At 35.9% G+C, this 14,164-nt stretch overlaps 1 protein-coding gene across 1 annotated transcript; it reads left to right on the forward strand.

The window, feature by feature from the left end:
* Nucleotides 1-829: 829 nt before the first annotated feature.
* LOC113708458 (oxoglutarate-dependent flavonoid 7-O-demethylase 1-like) lies at nt 830-13,272 on the forward strand. Its single transcript, XM_072065283.1, has 4 exons — nt 830-1,000; nt 1,536-1,721; nt 12,027-12,128; nt 13,015-13,272. The coding sequence occupies exons 1-4, from the start codon at nt 830-832 to the stop codon at nt 13,270-13,272; spliced, it is 717 nt and encodes a 238-aa protein (XP_071921384.1).
* The last annotated feature ends 892 nt before the right edge of the window (nt 13,273-14,164 follow it).

Genomic DNA, 14,164 nt, shown 5'->3' on the forward strand with positions numbered 1-14,164 from the left:
ATGTATGTATGTATGTATGTGTGTGTATGTGGATTGTGTTTTGCATAATTCATGAAAGGAGTTAGCCATGACAAAAATACTGACCTTGTCATAAAACAAATCAGAAAATTTACTTTATATATATATTTATTTATTTATTTATGTGGAGACGTACATTTTTCAACCTAAACCTCTCAATGAGCCTTCAGCTCCCCATTTGTTTTTCTCAGATTTTAATTTATTGCATTGATCAAAATATCATTAATGCTTTTTGTTTGGGTTAAATCTAAAAATATTGTTTTATTAGTTAAGTTTAGTTTCTAAAAGTAGAATATTCCAAATGTGACATATCAAAAATAGGAAAGAGTGCCAATAATTGTGAAATCTAAATTTCATTTTTTAATTAATCTTACCAAAGTAGCATATGATCAGGTTTGAGGTTGGCAAATTTACCAAAATTAGAATATACAATTAAACGTTATGAACATAATATTAATGAAAATTTCCAAAATTCCTTTAGTCTTTTATTAACCTTAACAAAAGTAAGTAGGTTTGTCCAAGAACTATAACATGTCACTAAGGAAACATCTTTCGAATATCTAAGTATATAAAGTGTGATTTGAATCTGTGGTGCTAAAATTTTGTGTCATCTTTTACATTATCTCTAAAAATTTCAAAATGTAAAACCAAATTTTAGTAAAATAACTTTTACGCATATGACACATATAAAGTGTGCCTTGATCACGAATTGATATCAATTGCAACTTGGAGCTACGTGTGTGTGTGTGTGTGTGTGTATATATATATATATAGGTAGAGATTTACACAAACCACAAACGTGGAATCTGGTATGATAAATTTGGGAAGCTCTCTAAAAGTACCCTATGTTCAGGAGTTGGCTAAGGAGAAATTTGCATCAGTTCCACCCCGATACATACGACCTGATCCAACCAAACTTCATGGGGTCTCCACAGAGGAAATCCCAGTAATTGACATGCAAAGGTTGCTTTCTGATGAATCAGTGAATCCAGAGCTTGAAAAGTTGCATTTTGCCTGCAAAGAATGGGGCTTCTTTTAGGTTTGTCATTTCGTATTTGTATATGCATATATTAGGTACTGTTGTTGACCTAATAATGGAGTCTGATTGTAATAGTATTTGCTCAAAATCTACTAGTCATTTCAATCTGGTTTTTACCACAACTTTAACTTACTTTCAAGGGAATAAAATTATTCTGAAATATTTATTATGTTAATAACTATGACTTTTCAGGACTGTAGGTAAATGATATATCTTGCCGCAAGTTTTTTTTTTTTCATATTGAAATGTTTCTTTTCATATGAACTCATTCGGTTTTCTCTAGTAGTATTACATAATGCATGACTAGAATGTAATAGGAGTGATCTCCTTTTCTTTCCTGCTTTTCCTAGGATCTTCTTTGAATTGTTATACAAGGACAATCATCTAATTTAAATGGATATACATGCCTGCTGTTAAAATGGAGAAGTGTTATAATAGTCAGCACCAAATAATTAGTGACTGTACAATTTGTCACCAGCTGATTAATCATGGAGTGAGCTCTTCATTAGTGGACAAACTGAAACTAGAGATGCAAAAGTTTTTCAATTTGAAGATTGAAGAGAAGAAGAGATTTGCCCAAGAACCGGGCGATGTAGAAGGATATGGACAGGCCTTTGTTGTATCTGAGGAACAAAAACTTGACTGGGCTGACATGTTTTACATGGTCACTCTGCCAACTCACTTGAGAAAACCTCATTTACTTCCCAACCTTCCTCTTCCATTCAGGTACAAGAAAATTTGCCCACACATTCATATCATTGTATTTAGGATGCATTTGATAAAATTGAAGTTTAAAAACTGAAATTTGAAATTTGAATCCATTAAATTATTGAATTATTAAGTATTAAATCAAATACATTTGAGTGCATATCACATTCGGTGATAAGTGAAAAGTTTATTACTTATTTTTTATAGCAAGTTTTGCCTAAAAAATTTAATAACACTTAATTAATTTAGATGTTCAATTTTTGGTTAACAAATGTATCTGATTATATTAAGATCTAAATACATTAAGTTTAAATGATGAATTGTGTTGTCAAACACATGAGGACTATAGTAACATCACACATAGTATAACTTTTGAAAGTCATAAGCGTCTAAAATTCTCTACACTTGTCTAAACTTTTCAAAATTTTGTGGGTGAAAATACTTAAAAGCTAGGGATAAGATGATCACAGACTAGTAATAGGTTAAGAAAATAAGTGGTTAGTAGCAGTCTGTAACTTTGCAAATCACCGTACCTGTAATCTTTCTATTTTCTTTTACATAAATTGTCAACATCTTGATATATATAAAGAAACTGAAAGTCTAGAATTGAAATTGTAAAGAGATATAATGATGATTTTTATGATTTGTAAACTGGATTTACAATAAGAGACATTATTTAAGTGTGGCGGTTTGATTCTTTCATGTATTTTAATTGATGGAAATATGAACATTTTGGTCCTTTATTATAGCAGTGGTGGTTAATTTGGTTCTTTATATACTACCGCTTGCTAATTTATTCCTTATCTCCTCTGCTCCTTTATTTCTACAGTGGCAATGTCGATTATCTTTGTAATACCAACATTGCATGGAAGTTTATGAATTAAGGGTTGTAGTTAGAGATTTGGGAAAATTAGAAGAGGGGAAATCGATAGATTACAAATACTGCATTGATTTTATTTTATGGAAATCAGGGATTAATTGGTAGACGGAAGTACGCAATAAATCTTCATCACTGAAATAATGGTTATGCAGCATCTTAATCAGTGTTTGTGAATTTTGTTTTGTCAAAAAAAAAATAATAATATATGTCTCATTCAGTTGTTGAGGGGTAAAAAATAATCACAATTTGTTTATAAAAAGTATACCATTGATGACTAAAATGCTTTATTCAGAAAAAAAAATTTGATAATGCTGGTAGGTAGCCCGCCAGAACTAAACATATAATTGGTTAACAGAAAAAAGCTTTTACATATAATTGAAACCGAGGAGGCAATAATAAAGCCAAATGCTGTTACATGAAAAGTTGTAGCAGAGAATATCCGACTGTACGTAATATATATATTTTTTATTATGTAGATGCATTTATTTGGAAGTCGTACTGTCTTAGGGGCCAACGTACAACATGAAACATCGAATGTTATCCCTTCAATAAAATTCCATGTGTAATGATCAAGACAGCTTATCAGCCACTCCTTCAAAGAAAGGAAAAAAAAAAAAAAAAAAGACAGCTTGTCAGCCACAAAGTGTCCTAAGGATTGAATATTTTGATCATTATCTCTCTTAAAGTCTCCACATAATAGGCCTTTTCTTCTTATTTTTTTACCTTGGAGGCATTCTTAATGGTTTTCCAACATTTCTCTTCTTTTAATCATATGGCTATTGGCCACCCAATGACTTAAAGTCTTGGTGGAGTGGGAGGTTAAAGGTTCAAATCTTATCCCCCATCACTTTGCTACTATATGTGATTTTCTCAAATCCATCTGAGTGCGTACGTTTGATTCAATGGTGATTCAATTCCCGTTGGTTTTTCTATGGATTCAGTTGAGCCTTCCCCTAAAATAGATTATAGTAGAAATAGTTTGATTCGATGGTGATTCAATCCTCGTTGGTTCCCCAATAGATTCAGTTGGGTCTCCCCCTAGAATAGGTTAGAGTATGAATAGAGTAGATCATGACGATTGATAAAAAATAAATTATATCATCTCTCTCTGTCTCTCTCTCTCTCTCCCTCTCGCTCATACAGAAAAATATATCCTCTCTTGCTTTTCTTAAAGGGACAATTTCAGAAACCTCTCCTCAGGTTTCTGATAATTTCATTGAGCTCCTTCGAGGTTATAAAAATAACATTTACCTCCTTTGCCCACATAAAATGATAATATTGTTTTAACATTTTAATAAAACTCTCTTGTTAGATATACTTTTACAAAGAATGGTATTAATAATTATTTTTCTTTTCTTTTTCTATTCTTATTCCCCTTTTTATATTTTTGCCAATAAAACCATAAAATATAAACATTGGCAGCATAAATGTTTTACTAGTGACATTTTTTATGACTTTGAATGTGATCTAATTTTTACTTACTGATTGTTTTTGGTACCAAAAGCAACATTAACTCAAAAAAAAAAGCCCAAAATTGCTACCAAGCTATGATAGTTCCACCGATCCAAAATTCTGCAAATTTAAAAGAATTATGACGGTATTTTCTTTTTCAAATTAAAAAATACATACCCTGGTAAATCACCATTAAAAGTAGTTTATCATAGTGATAGAACTATTGAGCAATTGCCTTTTGGGTAAACCAGTGGAATTACCTTAGATTCTGGGTGTGTGTGTTTATTATTTACCGGTGAAAAGGATAGTGATAGAACTATTGTCATCTTTGCTTATCAAATAATAAATATGGTGTTAAAAACTTCACACTCTTTTTGTATATTTGTGTTAAATATATTATGATTGTTCTGGAAAGTAATTCAAACGTTATAAGTTGAGGGTATTTTAGGATATTCATTAAAAATTTTGACCAAGTCTAAGGTTTGGTTGGCAAAAAGTGTCAAATTAGGGGAGGTAGGTGTAATTTTTGAAACCTTAAGGGAGCTCAGTGAAATTGTTAAAAATCTTAGAGGAGGTTTATGAAATTATCCCGTTCTTAAATCTCACCTTCTTAATTGTCTTTATGAGAAAAATTAATAAGCCATGTCACCGTGAGATGATGATAAAACATCCATCCTTGCATGCATCAAAAATTAGTTAACATCTAAAGCATTGTGCATTGTTATTATATATTGGATATTCTTTACTTTTTATTTACATTTTTTTTAACATTGTCGAGAAACTCTAGATCAGTACTCAAGGGAATTGAAAATCCTTGCCATCAAGGTCCTTGAGCAAATGACAAAAGCATTAGGAATGGAGCTTGAAGATAAGACAATGCTTTTTCAAGAAGGGCTGCAATCAATGAGGATGAACAATTATCCACCATGTCCCCAACCTGAGCTAGTGATGAGCTTTTGCCCTGACAGGTACCGAACCTGTGCAATAATAAGTACCAACTCGAGAAAAATACAGATTTTGTATATAGCAGTGAGTAGGGTCGAATCCACAGGGACTGGGGATAATTCGTTTCTTCTAGAGTCCAAGGTATGGGGGGTTTTGGATTAAATGCTAACTAAATAAATTAACTGCAGAAAATAATTGATTAAGAGAAATAATTAAGGGAAAACTCTAGCCAAGGGTACACTTCAGAAATGGTTCAGCCACTGATCATTGATTCACAGATAATTCCACATTTATTAATAGATTAGTTATAGTTGTCATGCACGCGATAAACAACCAACCTTTCCTTAATTTCCCCGATAGTTAAGGTACGACCGTTAACTATTTCTCTAACCCAAAAACAACCCTAGGTACGACCGTAGGATTTAATTTTTCTAGATTGCATTAATAATTAGAAAGACCCAATCCTAACTAACAAACACGCTACGAGGGTTTGTTTAAGTTAGATCTATGTTCCCCTGACATAAACCCAATTACGCCAGTTGCTACTGAGATAGGGATAACGAACAATTACGGATTCAATTATCCCTATTTAGCAAAATAGCCTATATGAATAATTAATTATTGCGCACTAATCAATCATCCACACGAGCTATAACGGTTAAAAGCAGGAAACATATGAATACCAATAAATGAAGGAAGCAATTAAAATAAATTAGATCTCACAGTAATTGTTGAACCAAATCTTCAGTTGTTCCCTTGACTAGAATTGAGAAGCTAGTTCTCCATTAATGGAGAACCAGCTGTCCAAGAATAAAAATAATAGCCGAGCTTTTCTAATGTTTTTCTCCTTTAAAAAGTCGGCTCCGGAGGAAAAATAAAGACCTAAGTGCCTGCGAATTTGTTGCTGGCTAAACTCCTCATCTGCCGCCCCTTCAATTCGAAAGCTAAGGAATTGCTTTTGAAAACCACTGCCAGTCAAAACAAAAACCAAGTCCCCTAATAATAGTCAACAATAGTGGCTCTCAAGGGTCTCTCACAAAACATACGAGAGATTCCCTTTTTCTCCCTTCAATTTCGGTCAAAGCAAGATTGGAAGACAATTGCAATGGTCCCCACTTTCCAAGGTCAACAACCGTGGCTTTCTTGTCTCCTGATTGCTTACAAACCATTCAAAGCCAGACGAAATACATGCCAAGCCAAGCAGACCTACTAGGAGTATAATACTTCCCTCCTAATCCTCCGTCAATAATCTACATAGACTCCATTTTGAATTGGAAAACTCTTGAAAAATCACATCTTTTATTCTCTTTTTACTCCACCTTCCTACAATTAGTACCAAATACCAAATATAAGTAGAATCAATCAATTAAAATAATATTTGGTATAATAAAAGAGGAAAATAATCATAGAATTAATGGCAAAAATACAACCTATCAATTTCCCCCACACCTAAACTATGCTTGCCCTCAAGCATAATTAACTCACAAGCGCAATCAAGATATTAAGCAATTCACAGCAGTTCATACCAAGAATGGCATCCCAAATTTCCCAATAACCTCACCGAAATCAGAATAAACCAAATTGTCAATTCCCGCAGTTCGAAGTGCACTCATTCACTCCAAGTGTATAGGATATGTATATAAGATAACTCTCAAATCAACACAATAGAATGACACTACCATAGGCTTGCTCATATATCATATCGCCACCACTTGCTTATGAATTTCAATGCAGCAATCAAGGGACTTTGAAAGGTTGTTATGGGGTTAGGGTGAGAGGGTAGGATAAAAAGGAATCAAAAGGGTGTAAAAGTATAAAGAAAGTGCTCAGAAATTAATTACACAGATTCTTGCACATTTGAAACTTCAAGGCATCTCAACCATCACACAAGTGAAGTAAATTAGCACTTGTCACAACCTTCGACTTTTTCTTTCTCCTCTTTTCATTCATCTACTTCCCCTCTCCTTTTTTTCTTTTTTTTTTTGTTTTTTTTTTCAATAACTCCCAACCAACACCATAAAAATCAACTTTACTTGTTGATTTCCTGCACTTTGTCTTCTTTTCACATTTCCCCTTCTTTTTTTTTTTTTGTGTTTTCACCTCTCTTTTTTTCATAGGTGTAATGCCTCTCAAATAATACTCCAAAATTCTGTATAATGAAATCAAAGCACTTCTTCACATGAGATTCAAAAAGAAAGTCTAAAAGGAGATTTTACGGCTAAAAACTAGGGTCTCAAGCAAAGAATAAGGGTTAAGGCTCAACTTGGCTCCCTAGTGGTAACTAATCCAAGGGTTGGTTTTAAGAAAGTCCAAAAATGGCTCATTCCTAAGTGCCCTATCATTTCAATGCATTAACCTCATTTAAATGTGGTCTTGACATGCATAACCGAGCAAGTTCTAGAATGACAAACCATGTGCACTAATCACTCAGCAAACGAAAAATTAGGCCCAAAAATCACACAAGTGATCAAATTCATGCCAAATTCAGCATATTCATCAATCAATTCATCATCGAGGAAAATAGAGCACCCAATGGTATGAACTTACTACTCGTACTCATATCTCAATTGCATTCATCACAGTTTGAAGAAAGGAACTACTAAGGCAAGGAAAAATTTAATCAGACAACTAAAAACACAGCTAAAGCATAGTTAACCCTCCCCCACACCTAAACCTTACATTGCCCTCAATGTAAGCAAAGAAAGATCAAAACAGAGGTACTTGGGCAACCACACTTCCCTTAAAAATGAGGGGGGCAGAAATGACCTACAGCTGTGGAGGGAAAGGCGGGCTTGTTCTCGCCCTTATTTTTTTGGTTTAGTCATTTGAAATCAGAGGGCAGGGTGGAGGCAAGGGAATGGTATTCCAAAGAGGTCAACAAACAACCAACAAAGCAAATGACAACTAAATACAGCTCCCAATCACAGACAAGTGCAGAAACGACCTATGAACACACCCCAAAAATTAATTAAGCTTGAGAGCAGCAAAATTTTCTCCAAATACTACCAATTCAACCCAAAAATCAATTAATTAGATAAACATAGCAAGTTTTCCCAAAAACTAATTAAACAGGTAGTCAAAGTAAAAACATCCCCCAAATAGACTGGTTGAACACAAAATTTGACAAATAATCTACAATCAGCCAAATAGCACCCAAATAGCACAAAATTTCTGTCCTCAGCTAGCAAATAAAAAATCTGGCCTCAGCTAAAATCTGGCATCAGCTAGTAAAAGCTAGTAATCTGGCCTCAGCTAATTAGTGACAGAAAATTAAAGAAAGAATTCACCGGAGGTTTGGAGTAGGCAGTGGATGACAGTGAAGAGAGCAGGGGCGGCCAACGGAGTGGAGGAAGGCGCGTGACGGCCACTGGCGAGGTGCGCGGATGGATCGCGCCTAGACTGAGCTCGCGCGCGCGGGCTGGGGCTGGTGCTGGCGCACAGGTGCAAGCGCGCAGGCTACTGCTGCTCTCGGCCAGGCGCTGCGCACCTGGGTTGCGCGATGGAACTGGTGCACGCAGGGGCTGGTGCGCAGAGGAAGCGCGCGGGGGGGGGGGCTGGTGGTGGACTGGAGCACCTAGGCTGCAGGTTGCGCAGGAGGTGATGCGCGCAGAGGAGGCTACGCAAGGCTGCTGCAAGCTTGGCTGGAGGTCCCGCGCAAGGGGGCAAGCTGCGTTCGCTGATTGCAGTCCGCGACTGCAGCTGCTGCTCGCTGGCCTGCTGCGGCTGCTGGTGCGCGATCTGCCAGATCGCTTGGAGGCGCGGCGTGCGGGCAGGATCTCGCGCAGTTGGTTGCAAGGGCGAGGTCCACGGTGCAGGAGGAGGGCGTTGCGTGGCGGCGGACAGCAATGGCGGCGTGCGGCCAAGTGGGGCGCGGCGGCGGACCAAGCAGAGGAAAGGAAAGAAGAAGAAGAAAGAAAAAGAAAAGAAAGGAGAAGGAGAAAAAGATTAGGGTTTCGGGTCCTTTGGAATTTTGACCTCTTTTTTTTTTTTTTTTTTTTGAAAGAAAAAGGAACCTCTAGCTTAGGCGTGGGCGCGCTTAACTGCCCCTAGTCTTTTGACCATCCGTTGAAAATTTTTGATCCTTTAGCGTGATCACCTAGCGTGGGCACGTCTAACTGCTACGGAGTCTTCTGATTGCGGACGAAAATTTTCTTCCCTCAAACGTGACCACCTGGCATGGGTACGTCTAATTGCCACTTTCCTGCCACTAAGCAACAAATCACTAAATGTAACTAACACTTAACAAAAACTCCAAAAACATAAGAAAATTAAAACAAAAGCCTTGGGTTGCCTCCCAAGCAACGCCTTCCTTTAATGTCTTTGGCTAGACATTGTCCTGTTTATTCATGGAGGATAAAATCGCGTAACTCGCTTCAGTGTTTCATCTTCTATGTAATCCTGATAGCCCTCGTAAATAGAGTAATTTTTTAGCACACAAGCTACGGTCTTCCATGGACTAGTAGATGGCGCCAAACAACCAAGTAATGACCTTAAATCTTCATTCACTCCTCCATCACAAGCACTTACTAGTTTGAGATATTTTGCCATCGTGACTCTTAACTTGTTCCTGTCATGAAACTCAAAATTTTCTAGTATAATAAAATCAATCTCACTAATAGGAATTAAAGAATAAGAGTCAGGAAAATATTGATCAAGGAATGGAGGAGATGTCACCGCATTTGGAGATTGTTCACTGGATTCATTCACTTGAACGATTTGATGTTGGGGTCTCAATTCTTGTGCTTCAACTTTCTTTTCATCCGCATCTTTAGATTCTTTTTCTTGAGACTCTTGCAGTACCATGTCATTCGTCAGGATAATTGCACTCTCATCTTCCTCATGGTCGATAATAGTTTGTGAGGGCAATTCTTCATTCATTCGAGAAGCCAATGGCGTTATCCTAAATGTCAATTGATCCATTTGATCTGCTAGGTTACGCCTGCTCACTTGTGTCTCCTGATGAAAATCTATTATCTCCTGTGGAAGTTGATGTGTCTCCTGTTGAATTTGATATGTGTTAGTAGCTATTAATTCAACTATTTCTTCAAGAGACATACCTGACATAGATGATGATTCTTGAGACTCATACTGCTGAAAATTCATTGGCCCTGTTGTATAATTATAACTGGAGTTATCCCAACATCCTTGATCATACCCGTTTGGATTAGGGTTATACCACGTTTGAGACCATGGTGAAAAATCTCCATAATTATTGAGTGGGACACTCAGATTATCTTGATATTCGGGGCACATACCGGTCGAATGATCCCTGGCATAACAAATTTCACAGGTTACAGCAGCCATTCTTTCTCTAATAGAGTTTAGTGCCTCTAAATATGCAAACTTAGAGAAAAAATCAGTCTCATTGCCTTCCCCGGAAACAAAATCCAGTATATCACCAAAATATAGCGTGTTAGAAGCCATAAACTATATAAAAAAATTAAGAGAAAAATAAATAAAAAAAACAAGATGAACTAAAAAAGAAACAAATTAATCTGACACCAGTCCCCGGCAACGGCGCCAAAAGTTGACAGGTGCCGAACCTGTGCAATAATAAGTACCTACTCGAGAAAAATACAGATTTTGTATATAGCGGTGAGTAGGGTCGAATCCACAGGGAGTGGGGATAATTCGTTTCTTCTAGAGTCCAAGGTATGGGTTTTGGATTAAATGCTAACTAAATAAATTAACTGCAGAAAATAATTGATTAAGAGAAATAATTAAGGGAAAACTCTAGCCAAGGGTACACTTCAGAAATGGTTCAGCCACTGATCATTGATTCACAGATAATTCCACATTTATTAATAGATTAGTTATAGTTGTCATGCACGCGATAAACAACCAACCTTTCCTTAATTTCCCGATAGTTAAGGTACGACCGTTAACTATTTCTCTAACCCAAAAACAATCCTAGGTACGACCGTAGGATTTAATTTCTAGATTGCATTAATAATTAGAAAGGCCCAATCCTAACTAACAAACACGCTACGAGGGTTTGTTTAAGTTAGATCGTATGTTCCCCTGACATAAACCCAATTACGCCAATTGCTACTGAGATAGGGATAACGAACAATTACGGATTTAATTACCCCTATTTAGCAAAATAGCCTATATGAATAATTAATTATTGCGCACTAATCAATCATCCACACGAACTATAACAGTTAAAAGCAGGAAACATATGAATACCAATAAATGAAGGAAGCAATTAAAATAAATTAGATCTCACAATAATTGTTGAACCAAATCTTCAGTTGTTCCCTTGACTAGAATTGAGAAGCTAGTTCTCCATTAATGGAAAATCAGCTGTCCAAGAATAAAAATAATAGCCGAGCTTTTCTAATGTTTTTCTCCTTGAAAAAGTCGGCTCCGGAGGAAAATTAAAGACCTAAGTGCCTGCGAATTTGTTGCTGGCCAAACTCCTCATCTGCCGCCCCTTCAATTCGAAAGCTAAGGAATTGCTTTTGAAAACCACTGCCAGTCAAAACAAAAACCAAGTCCCCTAATAATAGTCAACAATAGTGGCTCTCAAGGGTCTCTCACAAAACATACGAGAGATTCCCTTTTTCTCCCTTGAATTTCGGTCAAAGCAAGATTGGAAGACAATTGCAATGGTCCCCACTTTCCAAGGTCAACAACTGTGGCTTTCTTGTCTCCTGATTGCTTACAAACCATTCAAAGCCAGACGAAATACATGCCAAGCCAAGCAGACCTACTAGGAGTATAATACTTCCCTCCTAATCCTCCGTCAATAATCTACATAGACTCCATTTTGAATTGGAAAATTCTTGAAAAATCACATCTTTTATTCTCTTTTTACTCCACCTTCCTACAATTAGTACCAAATACCAAATATAAGTAGAATCAATCAATTAAAATAATATTTGGTATAATAAAAGAGGAAAATAATCATAGAATTAATGGCAAAAATACAACCTATCATGCCCCCACTCTGATGCTGGTGGGCTTACCATAGTGCTTCAGCTCAATGAAGTGGAAGGCCTCCAAATCAAAAAGGCTGGAGCTTGGGTTCCTGTTGTACCACTTCCTAATGCATTCATAGTCAATGTTGGAGACATTTTAGAGGTAATCATGCTCAAAATCCTTTCTCCCAAGATGCAATGTGAATATGAACAATCTCTTCAAATTGCTTTTCTGTTTATATAATTACAACATCTATCTAGTTTTTGGCCTCCCTTATGAGATATTTTCAAATTAGTTTCTACAATTATGAACATATATGGAAATTAGAATGTCCTTCCCATATTTTAATAGGATTCAAGAGATAACCTTTCCGATTATGATTAGTATGCACTAGGTTGATGTGTAAGACTAATTATCAACTTGCACCGCCCAGCAAATGAGGCAAGGTCAAAGCGTAGCTTTCATCCCAAAATTTAACTTTTGCAAATTTGTGGCTAAACTTCTAACTTTGGCTACTTTGTCAGAGTTAAACGAATGTTGTTTATTGGTAGAATATTGACTACTTTAATAGAACGCGTATCTTTATAAAGTCAAAAAAAGCATAAAATATATGGATGAAAAGGTCTTATATTGAAAAAACTTGGGCATAATAACTTCAAAATTAGTATTGTACATGCCCTTATACCCCACCCTCCATATTATTGCTTACCTGTGATGTACGAGTGGTAAAATTCAAACTACTTTCCTTTCATCGTTTTAAAAAAAGTACTTGCTCTTTTCCCCAACAAATTTGTTTTGATTTTCAGAAAGGAATTTACTTTTTGTCTTGATTTCAATGCTAATTACACGAGTTACTTACAAAACATGTCCTGGATCTATCAGGGTATTGCTCTCCAATGTTTTTGGGCCATAACAGTAGTTATAGGTGGACTCACAAGATTACCCTGTTAACCATATCCTATTGTTGAGCCTAATTGAACTTTTATGAGAATGTATGCTACATAGTACACAGTTGGGAAAAATGTGACGTTTTTTAACTGAGATGCAGATTGTGACAAATGGGATTTACAAGAGTGTTGAGCATCGGGCAACTGTGAATTTGCACAATGAAAGGCTTTCCATTGCAACGTTCTTTTCCCCAAAACTGGATGGTGACATGGGTACAGCGCCAAGTCTTATCACCCCTGAAAATCCAGCAATTTTCAGAAGAATTAGTATGATTGAGTATTTAAAAGCGTTTCTTCCCCGTGAACTAGATGGGAAATCATTCATTGACACAATGAGGACCCAAATCGAAGACTTTTAGGCTCTTAGTCTCTCTATGATTTTTCTCTTTGAAACTTATGTACACTGTTGATATGGTGTCCCCTCTTCATCGCCTCCCCCAACTTTCATTCACCACAATATGTATAATTGTTTAAGAATTAATCCTGTATACACTGTATATGCTATTAGATTCAAATGCATGACAACTAATATTAATTCAAATTTAAAATTCAAATTTTGAAACAAATAGTATGCATTCAGATTTAATACTGTATACATTATTAATGTATAGAAAATTAATCTATTTTTAAATATGAAAGAGAATGATGAGTGATTTTATGTGCTATCAACGACGTATTAGAAGTCACTCTTTATGCCAGATCTTGATAAGGGGAACCAAAAAAAAACTCTTTGCTATTTTACCTTTTCCTCTAGTACTTATTTTAGGCACAATTATAAATCTTTGAATATATTGCTATTCCATAAGTACTTTTTCTATTAAATTCAAATTTTGGGTTTTTCTATTATGTCCTTAAAAGTATAGCACAGAATAAGCATATAAAATAGAAAGGATGGACTCGCTATAAATTTCAATTATTATTATTTATTTTTTGAATTATAAAATCTTCTTCAAATAAGTGGAAAATAGATCCATTTTCTATCGTGTGTCCTAAATAGAACAATTCTTAAAGTTTTAAACCTTGTTACTTGATTACATCTCAACCATCAATGATTTCCAAAGATTTGCTGATTAGACAATTATATACCAACTATTGTGAGGAGACCGTTCAGGAGCGATCGGTCTGATGACCGCTCTTGCCCCTACGCGTGATCCATCATCGAGGTGATTGACAGAGGCACGACAATTCATCCTTGAGACTTCATCTTCATGGTTTCATTATTCAAAGCTAGAAATGAAACCATTCAATGCT

This window comes from Coffea arabica, chromosome 9c (genome assembly GCF_036785885.1).
Source record: "Coffea arabica cultivar ET-39 chromosome 9c, Coffea Arabica ET-39 HiFi, whole genome shotgun sequence".
NCBI classification, from domain to species: domain Eukaryota; kingdom Viridiplantae; phylum Streptophyta; class Magnoliopsida; order Gentianales; family Rubiaceae; genus Coffea; species Coffea arabica.